Source organism: Rhinolophus hipposideros, assembly GCF_964194185.1.
Source record: "Rhinolophus hipposideros genome assembly, chromosome: 16".
NCBI classification, from domain to species: Eukaryota; Metazoa; Chordata; class Mammalia; order Chiroptera; family Rhinolophidae; genus Rhinolophus; species Rhinolophus hipposideros.
In genome coordinates, this window is record NC_138062.1 from 31,502,270 (window position 1) to 31,521,173 (window position 18,904).

Below are 18,904 nucleotides of genomic sequence, written 5' to 3' on the forward strand. Positions count from 1 at the left end.
CCATTTTCCATTTCCCCTGGTAATAAGTCAAACATTGATGTTTAGGATAAAAAGATTTCTGAAAAGTTGCTCCTTTGGCATCAGGTCACATATCCTGCTTGTAGTATATCTCTTTTTACTCGGGTTCATCCGGGTTACTGTTGTGTCCATTTCCATGGTAAGCGCAATCTGAGCGTTAGACATCGTCATCCTCTGGATGACTTTTCTGATCATGTTAAATTTCAAGGTAGTTAAGATAACTATATACTACGGGGTGAAGCTGAAATAACTCTGAACCATTCACCTGGGAAGAGATCAATATAATAGTTATTGATTTCTTGAGAAAAGTTTCAAAAGCAAACCTTTCAAAATATATAGTTGGTGGTCTTTGGAGACAAGTATGAATACTGAAAAGGATGGAAGAGGGCCACTAGAGAATAAACAATAACTAGGCACTTTCAAGATATTGAAAATGATTCCCAAAACAAGAATAGTTCATAAACTTTTTTATTTTGCCATTGATGCCTTTTTCTTTACAATTCTTGATAAAACCTGCGAACCCTAAGTTTATGTAGTTGCAGCAAAAGTTTCCTGGTGCATTGGCCATTATTATCGTCATTACAGGGCTAGATTGACTGGATCATGAATTCACTGACTAAAGGAATTATAAGATTGATCGTAAAGAGGAACTATAATTTATTATGTGAGGTAGTTGGAAGAAAAATCATTTAAAAGCACAAGGCTTATTTTTGTTTTACAATTAGTAACTATTGTCAATACATAGACATGTAAAAAATTGGGGTCTTACTGTTGCTGTTGGGGTCTTACCTTCAATTTGTACAAAATGCAGTATCTCCAAAGTGTCACAAAATTGTTTTTGAAATACTCTTAAACTAGCTAATTCATTTCTGTTTTCAGAAATTTTGAAAAGCAGCTACTATTAAATGTTAAACTGTATTATGCTTCCAGGTAATTATGCGAAGTGGTCAGCCACTGACTGGCACAAATGGGAGACGGTGCAAAGAAGATGAGAAGCTGATAAATGCTACCCTCAGGGCAGGAAAGCGTGGCTATATCATCGATACCCGATCTCTCAATGTGGCTCAGCAAGCTCGAGCCAAAGGAGGCGGCTTTGAACAAGAAGCACATTATCCTCAGTGGAGGCGGATTCATAAGTCCATTGAGAGGTAAAAGATTCTAGAGACAGTGGTGGACTCTTATTTGAAGCTCATTAGACTGGGTGAGCCCTTAGCTGTCCAAAAATCACAAATTTTCAAATGAACCTACACATTAACTTAGACTCAAAAATTGATTGGATGTCCTGTCAATGTGTTTTGTAAGATAAGCGGAAAACTAATCTTGGATGCCCACAGTTGAGTTTTTAGACAAATAGCACTCTTTCTCTGAGTCAGCTCTGAAATTTCATCACCACAAGGTCTGTTCCTCTACCTGTAGATTAAACTTACTGAACAGATATGTTATGGATAATTATATATCCCTAAGTCAAAAGCCTTAGCGATTTAATTTCTCCCCTACCCACCTACTCTCACAGCCTTTTTCCTTCACCGGTATCATCTCTTGTTTATGCTTGCAAACAGCGGTTTATAAGTGCCTCTGAGTGGCTGGGGGGGAGTTGGGGCTAATAAAGCAATGGGGTCTCTGCTGGCTTTGGGCAACCCTGCTGACAGCACCGGATGGTTCTGTGGGAGGAGGATCACAGATGGCAGAGCTCTGGCCCTCTCCCCAGTCAGATAATTCAGCTTTAATCTATTCAGGGGAGGAACAATTTACCATGACAGGCATTTTAGGCATCTTTGCAATCATGTTTACATATGAATTTCTCAACATTTAACCCTCAAGTTACTGTACAACAAGGTAAATATTTCTACAATATTTTGAGCTACTGTTGCTTTTGGATACATTGGAGGCTGAGTTTTTGGTTTGGTTTCTTCCTTCATCGTTCTATTTTGTCTTTCTTTTCCTTGTGTTTGAAAGGTATCACATTCTTCAGGAGAGCTTAATCAAACTTGTGGAAGCTTGTAATGACCAAACACATAACATGGACCGATGGCTCAGTAAATTGGAGGCCTCAAACTGGCTGACTCACATCAAAGAGATTCTGACAACTGCCTGTCTAGCAGCTCAGTGTATCGACAGGTAAAGTGATATCAGCATATCAGAATGAGACATGCACTGCTAACTAGACTTTGCTTTTATCCAGACATATATTTCCATATTAACATATATCTCAGAGGCATACCTCAGAGATACTGTGGGTTTGGTTCCAGAATACTGCAATAAAGTGAGTATCACAATAAGGCGAGTCACATAAGTTTTTTGGTTTCCCAGTACATATAAAAGTTATGTTTACCTTCACCGTAGTCTATTAAGTATGCAATAGCATTATGTCTAAACAAACAATATACATACCTTAATTTAAAAATACTTTATGCTAAAAAATGCTAACCATCATTGGAGCCTTCAGCAAGTCGTAATCTTTTTGCTGTTGGGGTCTTACCTTCAATTTGTACAAAATGCAGTATCTGTGAAGTGCAATAAAGCGAAGCACAATAAAACAAGGTATGCCTGTATGTTAAAGTTTGTGCCTATTCTATATTCTCTGTTAAGATCATTTTATAAATTACTACATAAGATAGTCCGTGCCATTTGGTTATCGATAAAGTATGTGCCTAGTCTCACATTTAATTGATAATTAATGTTGAATGAATTGTGAACCATGCACATATACACATCTCTGATAACACAAGTTTTTTTAAATACTAAAGGACCAATTTTTCTATAAAATCCTTAAATTATTAATCTACCAACTTTCCTTTTCTTAAACTATGAAAAAGAAAAGAAGTTTTCTTATTTCTTCTCAGAGGGCCAAACTTTCCTTCTTTCTTTTGAAATATCAATGAAGGGAAACATGTAATTTTGTTACACAATAAAATGATCCTTTCTAATCTCTCAGATATCTTATTACAAACTCTTGATATGTGCAGTTATATCGGGATCTAAAGCTGAGAAAGCCTGATGACAGTGATGGGACGGATATGAAGTGATTCTAGTTTATTCACTTAGTTGAAGGTGGCTAGTCCTTGAGACTTGAGGCAGAAGACTTGAACAGAGGCAGAATGATTGGTGTAAATTTTTACAGAAGCTTAGTATGCCCTTTTTAAGAAGGGGATTCCCACAGAAACAATAGGTAGGTATAAGTATTGCTCCCACATAGTTAGATGGCCCTTGCCTTTGAGAATTTAATTTGTTTTATTGATGCTTCCAAATTAAGGAAATATAGATGTAATTTTTTATGGTTAGTGAGAAATTGATAATAGAATAGGTTGCTTAAGATCATGTGGTAAGTTAGTGACAGAACCAAGAATGGGCAGACACTCTTGGTGTCAGCATTCCCAGGCTATCACTGTTCTTTATTTTAGGCAAAGCTCATTTATCTAATAAAATACGGGAGTTAAAGACCAAGGCTCTGTGGCAGAGAAATTGATAAAACAGGATGATGAGATTCTAATGTTAACTTAAGTTTAACAGATTTCCCCTTACATGGTAAGTACAGAGGCTTCTGGTTTCTTAGGAAACGTGAATAGTAATAGACAGGTATCATCATGTTGTCTAAGTTTTCAGCCTAATAACGAGATGATGAAGGTCAAAGCAACTCTAGGTGCAGAATAGTGTTTGGTATTTCTACCTTCATTTAGTTTGGGCTGGCCACTTAAGCAGACAGGGACTTCCACACTCAGGAGAACTGAAAGTTTTCGTTTATTTTGCCATGTTTGGTTTCCCTTTTCTGATATATATATTAGCTACTTAATACCGCCATAAAAATCTGCCCATATAATTAATTACTTAAAATGTAAAAATCAACCTTAAATTAATTGAATTAAATTCAGAATATACCACAGATAACTAAGATGTATATTCTGAATATATAGAGGGGGCCAAAAAAATATATATACATTTTAAGAAAGGAAAAAACTGTACTAAAGTTGTAATACTCAACATATACTGATAACAAAAGACGAATGAATACAAGTCACACTTGACTTCTGCAATTACAAGAGGTGCTCAAAGTGGTTACCATCAGCGTAATTTTAATACAGTTTTTTCCTTTCTTAAAATGTGTATACATTTTTTTGGTACCCGCTGTACATCAGAAGCCTAAAAATATTTGCTCATACCCTTTGGCCCAGTCATTAGATTTCATGCTAAGAATGAGGTTGTTAACCTAACCATAAGGGAATATCAGGGAGTCTTACTTTCAAATGAAGAATTCTCAAATAATTCAGCAAAAGACAAAAAGTTAAGTACATCATTTATAGTGTAACAAAAATTGGCAATAACCTAACTCTCCAGCTATAGGATTAAGTAAATTGTAGTTGATCACTTAATAGGAAATTATATAACCACTAATTATATAAACACTACTTCTAAAGATGACATAGAAACATAGGAAAGAGTTTATAATACAAGAGGAAAAAATAAGAAATTACCCTATGTTATAGCTATGTAAAGTATATATGTACATTGGAAAAGAGTTAACAGTAGTAACTAAACATGAAACTTATGAGAAAATGGTGAGCTTAGTTTTCTTTTCTCCAAAATTTTCATCATTGTCATTTCAATATAAGAGGTAGAAGAAGGGGAGGGGAGATGCAGTTAATTTAGTTTTTGGTGTTTCCTCCCATTCTTTTTAGTATAATGGGGTCCCAGACACCTAAATATCATGGCACCATTGCCACTGACTTTCTAGATTGACAGTTTTATGATGGGGTTTTTTTTTTGTTTGTTTGTTTTTTTAATGTTTCTTCCTGTTTTCATGTTTCTCAAAGTGTGGTTTAAGACTTGTTTCCCAGATCCATTATAGTTTATGAAGGTGTCTTTATAGTCAGCTAATGGTAAAAAGGTAGAATCAAGGTCAGAGAGATACAGAAAAATAACTTTAAGTGTATGTTTCTAGGTTTGATGAGAAATACTACTATTAAAGCAGAAAAGGTAAGTGCCTACTGTGTGTAATAAGGACTGCTTTTCAGTTTTGTAAAGGGAGAATTTTTCAGCTAAAAGTTTCTGTTATATTTGTCATATCTTAAAGGGGTTCTTGCCTTGTGAAATTTGGAACTCACCCAAAGGAAGCTCTCTTCCTATGCCTAATTTAGACTAAACTCTACTGGACAGAGCAGAATACGTAAGACTGGAATATTGTACTCAGTAAATGTTTATTATTAACGGAGTTGATTGACTGTCGGGAGTATCCCATTTGTACCCTGAATTTTCCTATCAGGGAAGGAGCGTCCATATTGATTCATGGAACAGAAGGAACTGATTCCACACTTCAGGTTACGTCCCTGGCCCAGATCATCTTGGAACCAAGAAGCAGGACCATCCGTGGGTTTGAGGCCCTGATAGAAAGAGAGTGGCTACAGGTGAGAAAAGCTATTTTGTGAGCAGAGGAACAGCTAATAATTGATGTTGTGACCCGGGTTTGTAGGACCCAATAGATTGTGTGAAATTTTGATTGATTAAAATGTTTAAAGTGTATGTTTAATTTTTGGGAGGGCAATGATTTATCTTCCTCCCAATAAATGTTTGTAATCTCTATTGCCTCTCAATTTCTGTATCTTTCTTTGCTTATATTGCTCATTTGGCACTTCCTTGCCTCAGCAAAAGCTTGTTAGCTGTACTTCGTTACCGACAGGAGGATACAAAGAATGTAAAACATAGTCTTGTCTTGCAGAGCTTAGTCTTTTTAGAGACAAAATGCAAAAACAAGTGGGACAGGGAAATAGGGACTTGTAATTACAAAGGCGTGTGCTTCTCAGGACTTGCCGCCTTTTGGCTCTAGTCTGGACCCGTCCTATCCTCTTCCCCAGCCAGGTGAAGTCTTTCTTGTCCCTGCTCCCGTGAAATCTGGGATCTCCTTCACAGGTAAAATGGGTCCTTTTTCTTTCTGCCCTGTTTCCTGAACTAGACTCAAATAAAGTTACTTATTTGAGGTTAGGGAACGTTGCCCAGTTCATCTGTTTCTTCTTAGGACACAACACAGTGCTGTCACGTAATGCTGAATGACAACTAAAATAAAGGTCTCAGAACATTGAAAGCCTCCAATCAGAGATTCATTTATGAACGTGTATATGCTGTGTAACTTACTAAACAGTTGTGGTTGAAAACAAATGTTTAGATAAATCTTGAAAGTGGAAGTATCTCTAGAGAAAAATCATTTCTGGCCCTTCTGGTTATAGTTCCGATTTATTGTATGTGAATGCTGTTGTGTGTATCATGTCTACCCCGCCTGACATCTGAACTTTATCTCAGTTTAATTCAGCCCATCCTAAATATTTAGTGAAAATCTATTTAGCTACATTCCTCTTGATACATAGCAAACAAAAAAATGAGTATGACATACTTATATATTACCATTTTAATGGGTATCAAAACCCCATTAACTACTAGAAAATAGTCATGGCATTATCTTTGTCACATAAAGTGCTATAAGGATTCAAAGGTAAAGCAGGTCTGTGAAAAACCTAGAAGGGTGTGATTTGGAATAAGGTTGGTGCTCAGGTTCTAGGTGGGCCAGAGAGACAAATGATTCTTAAATTTTGTTTCATCAGTAGACTCTTCCAGTTCTTTTTGGGAGAAGAGGGAAACTGAGGACAGCTTTATGTCTAATGTAATAGTATTCATAAAAGAGCTCTTCATGACAGTAACTTTTTTCCATGTGGAATTTAAAGATTTAATATCAGAAGTGACCTTATAAAGTTTGTCTATGAGAGCCCCATATTTATCTCCATTTAGTAGTGAGATAAATAGTAGTGTAGCTCACAACAGCCTACAATGCATTGGAATAGATAGAAGGTGATCGTTGCCCTTTGTTTTGTACCTGAAGAGCTTGTTTTTTGACTTTGCTCCAAATTAAACAGACCTAGAAAGATTTATTTTATAAATTTATCATTATTGAAGTTCATTATTATTCCATGTGATATTCTAAGGACAATTGCAGTTCTTATGGTGATGTCTTAACTGCACAGCCTTGTTAAGTACTGGGGAACTGTTTTAAACCAAGAAATTATTCCTCTAAATAGCAGCCACCCAAATTATATGATGTTCCATTTAATAAGAGTTTCATTGCGCCCATGTGAAATAACGTTAATAGAATGTGCTACATTGTGATCTCACTAGGATATGACTATCACATTTCCATCTTTTCTCTAGGCTGGTCACCCGTTCCAACAGCGCTGTGCACAGTCAGCCTATTGTAATAGTAAGCAGAAGTGGGAGTCACCTGTATTTCTTCTCTTCTTGGACTGTGTGTGGCAGATTCTTCGTCAGTTCCCTTGTTCTTTTGAATTTAATGAGAATTTCCTCATCATGCTCTTTGAGCACTCTTATGCCTCACAATTTGGAACCTTTCTGGGCAACAATGAAAGTGAAAGGTGGGTATACTGCTCACATGGGGGCCATTTCAAGTGGTTTTGGTCACTTCGTAAAAGAGACCAGGATTTGGTTCTACATTAATGTTATTTATAAGATGATAGACATTTCAGTTAGTATAAATTATATGAAGTGTATTCTTATTATGAGCCTATCACATGCTAGGTGGACATATCTTAAGACTTTGTTCTAATAGATTAAAATTAGTCCATGTTTTGAATAAATTCGACAACCATTTTAAATGTTAATGTCCTTATATAGGATCATAGTATCTTACATCTGGAAGAAGCCTTAACATATATTCCAACTTCTCTCTCCATCCAATTTTATAGATTAGGAAAGTAATATCCAGATAAGTAAAGTGACTTTCCCAGGGACACACAACCAGCTGGTCACCAAACGTAGAGCTATACTACAGGCCTTCTTCCACCTGCTCTAGCCTTTCTCTGTTGAAGCAATGTATGTAACTGTAATTCCACATTTAAATAATATGTTTGACTATGGACTTCTTTTTGGTGTTACACCTAAATATCCCTCTGCACTACATTAAATAAAAGGATCACAAATGTTATCTCACGTTCTGATTCCCATTTGGTAGAGCCTATCAGTAGTGCTGATTGAGAAGGGTTCTGAAGCTGTGTGGGGCGGGCTCAGCCAGAATAAGTTCAGTGATTGGCCAGTCATGGGCTTGGGGGGTTGGGGCTGGAGGGAGCAGTGAATGCAATGGTTTCCTGTCCTCACCATGCCTGGCTCCTGGGGACATAGTATGGGACTTGCTATCCTAGCAATTAAATTCTAGTACCACATGGGTTCTGTGATTATGTGGATTATTTTTATTGCTAGCATAATTATATGCACATAATTAACTTGCATGAAACTTACAAGTAATCAAGTAGGTTTCAGAGACAAAACCAATTTTATAGTAAAATTTCAACTTAAACAGGATTCTGTGACAATTGAACGTACTATCTTTTGGGTTAATGTAAGGTTTACCACAAATTATCTTTCCTCATTAAAATTTATTTTTTCTAACATGTGCCAGTTCAGTTTTTATCCTTAACATTTATTCCACGATAGAATATTACAGAATTTCAGGATTATTATGAAAACTGTTGATTGTATATGAATGTAGATTAAATCTGTATTTACATCAAGATACATATTTATTTTTAATTTTTAAGCTGTTTTAAATTAAAATACAATCTCAGACACAATAAAAGACTTTGCATATAGTATAACGTTCTCTGGGTTAATGTTTAATACCGAACCTGACATGACTAGATTCTGGTTTTTTCCTTCTTGCTGTCTTTGGAAGACTGTAAAACAGGCTTTGTTTTTTTGTTGTTGAGAGTTACAGTGCTGATTGTATGTTCTGACAAATGTTTTTATTTTACATTTTATTCCTCTACTAAAAGTATTTTGTTCTGCCTTCTAACATACAGAGAGAAGAAATTTTCCCATTAAGAGGAGTATTTAATAGTAGTTGTTATAAATTAACTGCTCTATATATGACGTCAGAGGAACAAGAGATTGGGGGAAGGGTTATCACTTTGTGAGGGGTGAAATGTCTATTACATTGTTTTGTACATCTGAAACTAGTAAAAAAACTAAAATTATTAATTAATTAATTAACTACTGTAACGGCAATTTCTTTCTTGATCAGATGTAAGTTGAAGCTGCAGCAGAAAACAATGTCTCTGTGGTCCTGGGTTAATCGGCCCAGTGAACTGAGTAAATTCACCAATCCTCTCTTTGAAGCCAACAATCTCGTCATCTGGCCTTCAGTGGCTCCACAGAGTCTTCAGCTCTGGGAAGGTAAGCCACACAGCCTTTGCAAACCTCTTACCCCTAGTCGAGGATGCTCTTTCAACTGCCTGTGAGTACGTGTTTGTTATCTGAAGACGGGGTGGACCCGGCCCTCAGCCCCGTGTGAAATTATGTTTTTCTCAGTATGGGCATGGTTCTCTCCTTCATATCAGTTATCTAGTCACACCTTGTTTTCAGGACCCATTTGAGTAATTAGCAGTGATTATTTACCCTTCCAACATGTAAAAACATAAGAAGAGGCCTGTCAGCAGAACTCAACTATGCTGGCACCCAGCTCTCAGACTTCACGTCTCCAGAATTATGTAGACGGCATGGATCTGGGCAAAAAGGTCAGCATCCCCAGAGACGTCCTGCTGGAAGAACTGTCCTGTCTCAGTAACTATGGTGCCCAACTATTGAAGAGGCGACAGAGATCTGACAAATACACATTTGAAAATGTCCAGCATGAATCAAGATCACAAATAAATCATAATATTGCCATGCAGCATGGGAAATGAACGGAAGCCACGTGGAAGGTGGTTCACAGCAAGCCCATTTACTCCTCCCAACACCCCGGAGCCACGAAGTCCCCCAAATGCAGAAAACATTGCACCCTGATATTCTGGGCCACGGAAGGAACTTCCTCCTGAAAAACTCAACACCACAGCTGTCCCTAAGTACTGTCAGTTGCCCTAGGAACAGGCTGTCAGCAGTGATCCCCCGCTTTTAGAAGCGTTATACCCTAAACTTTTCAAGCCTGAAGGAAAGGCAGAAGTGCCCGATTACAGGAGCTTTTTTAACTGATTGCATGGCAGATTAAGCACAGCTGAAGAGAGGATTCACAAGCTGATGCAGACGACCTTTAAAGGGGAGCATAGAGAAGAAACAGATTCAAAATGCAGGAAAATAGCGGAAGACACACTTGGAACAATAATCAGAATGCCCATATACATGTGGGATTAGTCTCAGTAGGGAATAAGAGAGAATAAGGCAGAAGCAATATCTGAAGCGTTAATGGCCAAGAATTTTTCAAAATCGACAAAAGACATCAAGCCTCAGGTTCCAGAAGTACTGCCTGACTCAGGAAGGGTCCATGCAATGTCAGCCTCGCAAAGGCACATGACTGTGAATCTGCTGAAAACCAAAGACAGTGAGAGCATTTTAAACCTCAGGAATAAAAGACCCATTATCTTAAAAGAGAGAAAATAAGATAGGCGATTTCCCAACTAGAATTACAGAAGACAATGGAATAACACTTTTAAAATGATGAAATAAATAACCACCAGCCTATTAAAAAATATATTATTTAATGGATACTGCTACTTATATTCAATGGTTTCCGTAGATAAGATGGTACATTAAAAAACAAAATGTACCAAGTTAACCATTTTTAAGTGTGTAGTTCAGTAGTGTTAAGTATATTCACATTGTTGTGAATAGGTCTCTGGAATTTGTAAATCTGAAATTCTGTGCTTTATTAGACAACAACTTCCCATTGTCCGTCTCTCCAGCCCCTGGCAACTACTATTCTCCTTTATGTCCCTATGAGTTTGACTATTCTAGGTACCTCACATGAGTGGACTCATATTGTGTTTGTCTTTTGGTGACTGGCTTCTTTCACTAAAATAATGTGTTCAAAGCTCATCCAGGTTGTAGCACATGACAGGATTTCCTTCCTTTGTAAGGTTAAATAATATTCTATTAAATGTATACTACTCGTACATCACATTTTTGTTTATTCATTCATTTGTCAATGAGTACTTGGATTGCTTCTACCTTTTGGCACACAGGTGTGCAAAATAATCTCTTTGAGACCCTGCTTTTGATTCTTTAGGGTGTGTACCCAGAAGGGGAATTGCTGGATCATATGATAATTCTCTGTTTAATTTTTTGAGGAACCTTTATCCTATATTCCATGACAATTGCACCTTTTTATAATCCCAACAACAGTGCACAAGTGTTCCAACTTCTTCACATTCAACACTTGTTATTTTCTGGTTGGGTTTTTTCCCCATCCTAATGGGTGTGAGGGAAAGTACATTACTTTTTGTGTAAGAAAGTTGGGTGGTAGTTGGGACAGGAATAAATTGTAAGCTCCGAGGAGATGGTTTCTGTTTCCTTTATTAAGCAGTGATTAGGATAGGTTCTTTTGTTAGTTGCTACTAAAGGGTTAATGAGCTTGTCACGCGGGGCGGCCTGTGGGGTCTCAGCTCCCGCTCCCCACATAAGAACGCAGGATATGGTGAGGCCAAAAAGGAACACCCACGGAGCCATGGGTAGGGGTCATACCACTATATTCTCACTGGGTTGGAGACACAGGAAGCAAGAGCCACACTGTCCGCAACCGCTGTCCTAACTGCAATCCGCGCTTGCCAGCCACCATCTTCTTGCTAGCCCCCATTTGCTGCTAGCGTAGCCACGGTAGTTATATTAGTGGCCAATGGCTCACTGGTTACAGCTGATGGCCATCCAACCACAGTTGATGGCCATTTACTACCTGAGCCAGCACCTTTTCACATGAGGCCGAGAGCCTGGAAACTGCACTCCTGGCTCTGTCCCCACAGAGCTCATCATTCTAGCTAGGGTCTCTAAATGGACACAGATGCCACTGTCAGTGCAGTAATGCAGACATTGTGTGGAACAATAATCCATGCTTAATTTTACAATCTATTCTAAAGAAGGTGTTTCACCAACATTAATTTTTCAGACTCCTGAAGCTTATCTCCTTAAATACCAAGAGTTGCTTTTAAAAAATTGACAAAATCTATCTAAAATATATTAGGCATTCACCTAAAAAAAGGACTATAAAATGCCATTTAAATTCTTTTTAATTTGAGGGTAGTAAGTACACCTTTATTCATCTTTGTGTTAAGCAGCATACATCATACACACAGGAATAGTAACTGTTGGGCAAATTGAACTGGATTAACAGGAATGTCAGTTATCACACCATGTTCTGATACATTATGCCTTCAAGGAAAATTCATGTGGAAAACTGTTTGCCCTTTATGTGTAAAAGGATCTCAGATTGTTTTGCTTTCTCGGCTTGAGATCAAGTCTGTTTGTGTCACTATTCTGGATGTCAGCTCTCACGTCTTGTTCCTCTTGGCATATTTGTCATTAGCTGCTTCCTTCCCCCTCAGTTTGTGCTTTTCATCTTATCTGTCAAGATGTCCTCTAGTCAGATTTGTGAGGAAATGGCCTCACATAGTCTCAAGTTTCTCTGAGTCTGAATATCAGTGCTTTAGGGACTTGGGGGCTGCTCAGAACTTCTCTAGATTGTTGTAGACAATCACAGGTGCAGGATAAGTGATCTCTTAAGTGAGCGATCACAGCTATATTCTTGTTTAAGACTCTTGGGACAGTTTACCTAAAAGCCACTGGCATGCTTAATAACTGAAATGAGAGACTAGCTACTCGGAAGAAAACCCAGGTTTGGGAGTTGAGTGGCCTGCAGGATGACTTAACTAGTTTTTAACCAAATCTTATTGAGAGTTTAAGGATTAAGTGATAGAAGGAAACCTTTGTTGTTACATGAATGAATTCCTACCACTATTAAGAACGGAGTTTCCATATGTGTTTAGTGCCTCCTCAACTTACAGCTGAAAGAAATTGTATGTTAGGTAAAATCTTCTCAGGGTGGGTGTATGGAGTGTGTACATGACACGACTCTTTAGCCTTGAAATGTCTCTCTGCTGTTTATTTTTACATCATCGTTACATTATCATCAAATGATTCCTGCCTGTATTGAAGAACAGGAGTTTAAAAAAATAGGCTTTTGTACTTTTCTTATAGAAACAGCAACACAGGTCAGCCCGTCTTTACGCTATGTTTCTGTTTTACCTTTCTGATAGAGAGTAGCCTTTGGACATACATAGAAAGACTCTTTAGGGCCCACGGAAGTTTGGTTTATGGAACGTGTTTTAATGAATCATAAAACCTTTGTGAGCTGTCAGCTACTGACATGTTGCTGCCTAGAAAGTTTTTGTACCTCCTTACTTGAGTATCTTTCTGCTGTTATTTTGGGATGATAGATAGTTAACACAGGATCTATGTAGAGGAGAAAATGTCTCCTTTTGGTCCATAATAAAATTGTAATTATTATTTGGGGAAAGAAGCAATTGCCTGCATAATTAGAACACTGCCTCTTAAGTAACAAGACAGAAAGAGACACAACCGAAGTTTAGGCTTTTAAATAAAAATTTGTGTGGTGCTGCTTTTCCTGTAACTCATTTTTTCAGTGAAAGTGATTTCACATGTGTAAGAGGTCTCAGAGGTCTGAGTAAAGGTCTATAATTTTGAAAAAAATATATTTCTATTGCGAAACTGGAAAGTTTATGGTATTATGAATTATCAGCTTGTTTCCTGAATATATCAGAAAACAGTATTTTTATGTATTTCATTATTTATGGGGGTTTTGAAGAATAAGCGTGTACATAGAAATGGTGATTTCTTGAATACTGTATTTAATCACTCTTTCAGTACATCAAGATACCTGTATATTTTAGAGTATGATAAAACAGATGTGAATTGTGGAAAAAAAAGAAAAATACACGGAATTATGTATTACCCACAACTTTAGTGTTAATCCATTATATGTATCTTTCTCCCTTCTGTTTTCCTTTCCTGGATTCAATAGGTATTTTCCTACGTTGGAACAGATCCTCCAAGTATTTGGATGAAGCATATGAAGAAATGGTTAACATCATTGACTATAATAAGGAATTACAAGCAAAAGTAAATATCCTTAGGAGGCAGTTGGCGGAACTGGAAACTGAGGATGGGATACAGGAGAGTCCCTGAAAGATGTCCTCACACCCTATGTAAGGACCTTCCCGCACCCGTAGCCCACTTCTCTCTCCTTTTGCCCTTCAGCTCACTTTTACACAGCAGCCTTGAACTTAAGGCTTTAGGTGTGAGAACCCGCTAATGTAATGGATTTCTCATTACGTCATGAACGAAACTTACTATAATTTCTCATGTTTCACGTGGCCTATTAGGCCTCCTCACTTTGGGAGCAGGAAGGAGGTGCTAGTCATTTTATTTTAGGTAAATCAGGTGACTTATGTAATGCCATTTTGTGTTATACACCGTTTTATCATAAGCTTTTCTCTGTGTCCACTTTCCAGACAGTGCTCCAGACCAGTCAAGGATATGATTAATCTCTTTACGGAATATTTGTCAGTTTAAAAAAGGATCAAACGTTTAAACAACTTGAATATAGAAATATTTTTCAAAACTGAAATGGTGGATAAATCAAGAATTTTATGTTTAACATGCCATTTCCAATACCTTTGCCATTCTTTAAAATAGTTTTGGACTAACAAAGCTGAATTCATTCTCATTCTGGTTTGTCAAGAAAGGAAATTCTGAGTGTTTATTCAAGGTAAATCATTTTACAAGGGCAAGAGGTATAGTCGTCTGATATTTACAATAAGAAGTAAATTTATTTTAACAGTAGACACTAAAAGTATGTGCAATATAGAAACAAAGTAGGAATTTGTTACTGATGTGGTGTTGTTTCTGTTGAATTGGTTTTTCAGGTTTCTGACCATACATATTAAATGTGTATCAAAGATGCCAGATGTAACATTAAACCATCATTTACAATAGTGTTAATTTGTTATAATTAAGCTACAAATATGGTTTCCTTAAACCAGAGATGCACTGCCCTTGTCTGAAGTTCTCATTGCACTGGTTTATGTTTGTATGTGTATGTTTTATTGTGTTGTTTTATTTTTAAGTATTCTATGAGTTTGTTAATACTAAGGTTACAACTCTCATGTTGGCTTCAGCCTTTTGAAATTTTATCTCGACTCTGCTGATTTGTCCATTATATGTTAGGCAAATATAATTTAAGTGGAGGTGACAGTTTATGAACACGATGCAGCTATGTTTTAAACTTCAGAAACAGATCTGAACTGTTTCAGTGTTACGGAAACCGTGATGACTGTATTAATGCCATGCTAGTTTATGCCTGCAACTCTAAAAGTTAGCAGCTCCATGCTTTCCATGTACATTTCTGTTTGTTGGCACTGCTCGTTTTAACAAATATCATTGATTCTAGCTATCCTTTAAAAAGATAGTTGAAGGATAACCATTAATACTATTTGTACCCCATCTGTATATAACCATTTCAGTGTAAAGCATACCAAAACTGAACCCTGCTTTAGAGATATGTATTGAGCTAAAAATGTAATTTAAAAAAATTGACTCTGTCAAAATCTATGGCCATATTCAGAAGCCTTAGAAAGTGGCAAATTCTATCTCCAGTTTCCAAAGCTTCATCTTTTTTCTGTTTCCTCAGACTTGTTGCAAAAGGCTGAACAAACACTTCATAGTCGGAACTCTCTTTTGGTAAATTTGCCTGCCTTCTCCTCTAAGCTCAGTTTTCTTCTTTACTTATTTTCTCGGCTACAGTTATGAATAATGGGGCATTGAAACCCTCACCAAAAGGTGGAGGCAAAGGAACAATGGAGATGAACTATCTTGCAATAGATATCTCTTGTTAGTGCAATGTCTGTGTACGTTTTAAGGAGGAAACACCCTGGTTTTTTTATGACCCCTCAGAATTGCTTGTTGCATTCGTTCACGCAGCTTGACTTTTTTGTTTCTCCTAATTTTGTCTCAAGACTAGATATGTAGGAGCCTTGTTCTTCTCAGTTAATGGACCCATAAGGAAAACCATTTAGAGATTCATTTTTCTTTTAGTGATCCTTTAAAAGTGATTCCTAGTGGTAATATTGATTGGCCGTAGGGCTTCCGTGGTTGGAAACTTCAGAGAGTTTTTATTAGGTTTGGTCATGATGAAATTGTATGCCATCATTTACACCCGTATTCCTGAAGAGCATTTTATGTGTGAGCCAGAATATAATAGCAAAGTATTTCAGTTTTCTTTTTATTTCTCTTATTGAGACAGCAATCTTAAGCTGTTTAGACAAGTTTGCATGTTAGTATTAATTTATAACTAGGGATTGTCCAAACCTCAGTTCTGATTATAGCTTATAAAAATAAACGGTATCAATGCACTTTCAAAGGGCTCAGCTAACAATGCAAATATTAAGGTTTTCCCAAACTCGAGCACTCTGTCAAAAACAAGTGCATTATCAATACAACTTGAAGAGGATTTTTCATAATACTATTCAGTTACCCATTCCTTGGATGAGAAAAATAAATACAATGGATATACTCATAACAAGGTACTTCTTAAACATTAAGTTTGGAGAATTGTCTTTTATAAATGTGGCTTTAAAAACCTTAATGCAGAGAGTGGTGGCAAAATTAGAGGGAAGAAAAGCAGAAATTGTAAAATCTAATAGGTTTAAAACAATCTATAAATGTGTTTTATTATATTTCTAAGAAAACTTAGGTCATTAAAGCAAGATTTTAAAGTGATTTTTGAGAAAACTTTGGAAGACAATAGTCATTTCAGATCCCATATGGAGAATTTAAAAACTTTTCTTTGAACTCTGAAACCTCATTTACTGAGGTGATATGTCATTTCTTTTCATTTTAAAGAATGAAATTTAGTGAGATGTTAGTGTTTGATTCAGTTAGTATTTATGTTAACTAAAAAATCAGTACCATGGAAAAGATTTGGCCAGTAGTTGTCTCTTGCAGTGAAAAATAGGAATGTTTTGATGCATTTTTAAACATTTGCTTAAAAATGTAATTCTTGTAGTTAATCTGGTTTCAGATTAGCTATTTTAATTATAATTCTTAATGAGGATATCAGGTTTACTTATTATCAGGCTTTAGCCTGACGTAAAAGTTTTGGGATTTACCCATATCCAGATTTAGTAAATGAAAACTGTCTGAGGGTATTATGAGCAGTCTTTATCAGAAAACTATTTCCTGGACAAAGAAAATAGGCAGTTTTTAGGATAGTTGATCCTTTGTCCTGGCAGCTTTGAAATTGACCAGAAAATGAAGTCATTCAGTATATCTAATACAGGTTTATGCTATACCTCAAGACAGCATAGGTTAGTTATTTCTTATTTTTTAACATGACTCAGATCTTTTTCCCCCTCCAGAGCTGATATTCTAAGTTATTACCAGATAGTATTTTTGTGTAATTCACCATCTTAACAACAACAAAAACATGAAAAGACTGATTTCTCTATTATTACCTATCCTCAGATGATATAAAATGGTACTTTTCTTACAATATCAGTTTTCTAAGTTTTGTTTTATTGAAAAAAAGGACTTTTACCTTTACTCAGTCTTTATAATCTAGTGTCCACAGCGTCTTCATCCTTTAAACCAATAGCCTAGAAGAGACCCTCTGAAACTGTATAACTAGATTTTAGAAAGTCTGGACTTGTTATCTAAATTTCCTCTAAGAAACCCAACGTCCTGTTTTTGAACTATACTGTGGAACTGTAGTTTGTGCTTAATTTACCGAAAGAAAGTAGGGCTCACAGCAGACACTACTTTGTCCTGAAAAACAGTCCCTGAGGGAAGCGTACTGACTTTTACAGCCATTCTGTTTAACCACCTGTGAGTATAGAGATTGACTGTATTTGTGATTTGTAATAAAAACAAGTTCTGCAACACTGCCTGTGTCCGTCTACCCAAGACATTTGTTGCACTTTTAAAATGCACATCTTTGGAGAGGTGTATTATTCTACATGAATGCACCTTGAGTTCTGTTGTTTAGCATCCTTATAGCGCTATTACCATCTACACTAAAAATGTTGTACTTGCACAGCTTATTATTAAAAAAAAGAATATGTATTTCTTCAATAGCGGGTATTTGAATTGTACTCTTGATATATTTGAATGTGACTCTTAGAATTAAGTGCACTGTTATTCATGTCTTACGTAATAAAATTGAACTGTATGGCAAATGTGTCTATAATGTAATGCTTTGCTAAAACCTCAGAGTGCTGTAATGTACAGGGTTCTATATTGTGAACCTGTCTATATATAAACAGGCTATATATAGGTTTCGGGAAAAATACTGAACTTTTGTAAGTCTATATAGCATTTTTAATATTACTTATAATGTTCCCTAAGTGATAAGTACGAGGCATTATGTCCCAAAATTGTAATCATTCATCTTTAGTTGGCTGCTCTGTCAACCTTGGTTTACTGAATCAAGAAACAGTCGAATGTGGTACTGTTATCTTAGTGTGTAAGATTTGTGTATGGTGTTCTCCCTCTGCCTCAGAGGGCTGTTGCACAGATGCTAGTGTTAAATTTCTATAGACAATGGTAATAAATTTTGAATATATTCAAGTGCTGGTAAATTAAATCTGTAGGCTGACTTTAATTTTTTTCAAATATTTGTGAAGGTTTTGGCAGTGTTACAATTAAAACTGATATATATTTCTTACATTTTGAAAAAATTCAGATCCACAGAAAGGTTGCAAAATCGTACAATGATTTCCCTTATACAGTTCACCTAGATTGAATAATTGTTAACATTTTTTCACCTTTGTTTTAATGCTCTTGAGTTTGTGAGTATGTGTATTGTTTTGTTGAAACATTTGAGGATAAGCTGCAGACATCATGACCTTTCCACCTAACTACTTCACATGTATCTCCCAAGAATTAGGAGTATATATTATACACACTATTTACTCAGTATGCATTGATGTGGATAAATCAGTGAGGAAAGAGGGAAATATCCTCCTCAGAGTAGATTGCCAACAATGAAATGTAGAAAGAA

At 36.4% G+C, this 18,904-nt stretch overlaps 1 protein-coding gene and 1 pseudogene across 3 annotated transcripts in view; both read left to right on the plus strand.

Moving 5' to 3' along the window:
• Window positions 1-18,471, plus strand: part of MTMR9 (myotubularin related protein 9) — a 41,038-nt gene extending 22,567 nt beyond the window's left edge. The window contains exons 5-11 of one of the 2 annotated variants that reach the window (XM_081075561.1): window positions 949-1,166; window positions 1,975-2,136; window positions 5,276-5,417; window positions 7,207-7,427; window positions 9,089-9,240; window positions 13,871-14,054; window positions 14,361-18,077. In XM_081075561.1, coding sequence (XP_080931687.1) covers window positions 949-1,166; window positions 1,975-2,136; window positions 5,276-5,417; window positions 7,207-7,427; window positions 9,089-9,240; window positions 13,871-14,034 — 1,059 coding nt within the window. In that variant the 3' untranslated portion in view covers window positions 14,035-14,054; window positions 14,361-18,077. Of the gene's footprint in view, window positions 1-948; window positions 1,167-1,974; window positions 2,137-5,275; window positions 5,418-7,206; window positions 7,428-9,088; window positions 9,241-13,870 lie in introns of both variants that reach the window. The other variant, XM_081075560.1, reaches the window with a different exon arrangement.
• On the plus strand, window positions 9,561-10,035 carry LOC308508955 (myozenin-2-like; annotated as a pseudogene). Its single transcript has one exon. The product of its transcript is annotated as a myozenin-2-like (transcript).
• Window positions 18,472-18,904: the final 433 nt, after the last annotated feature.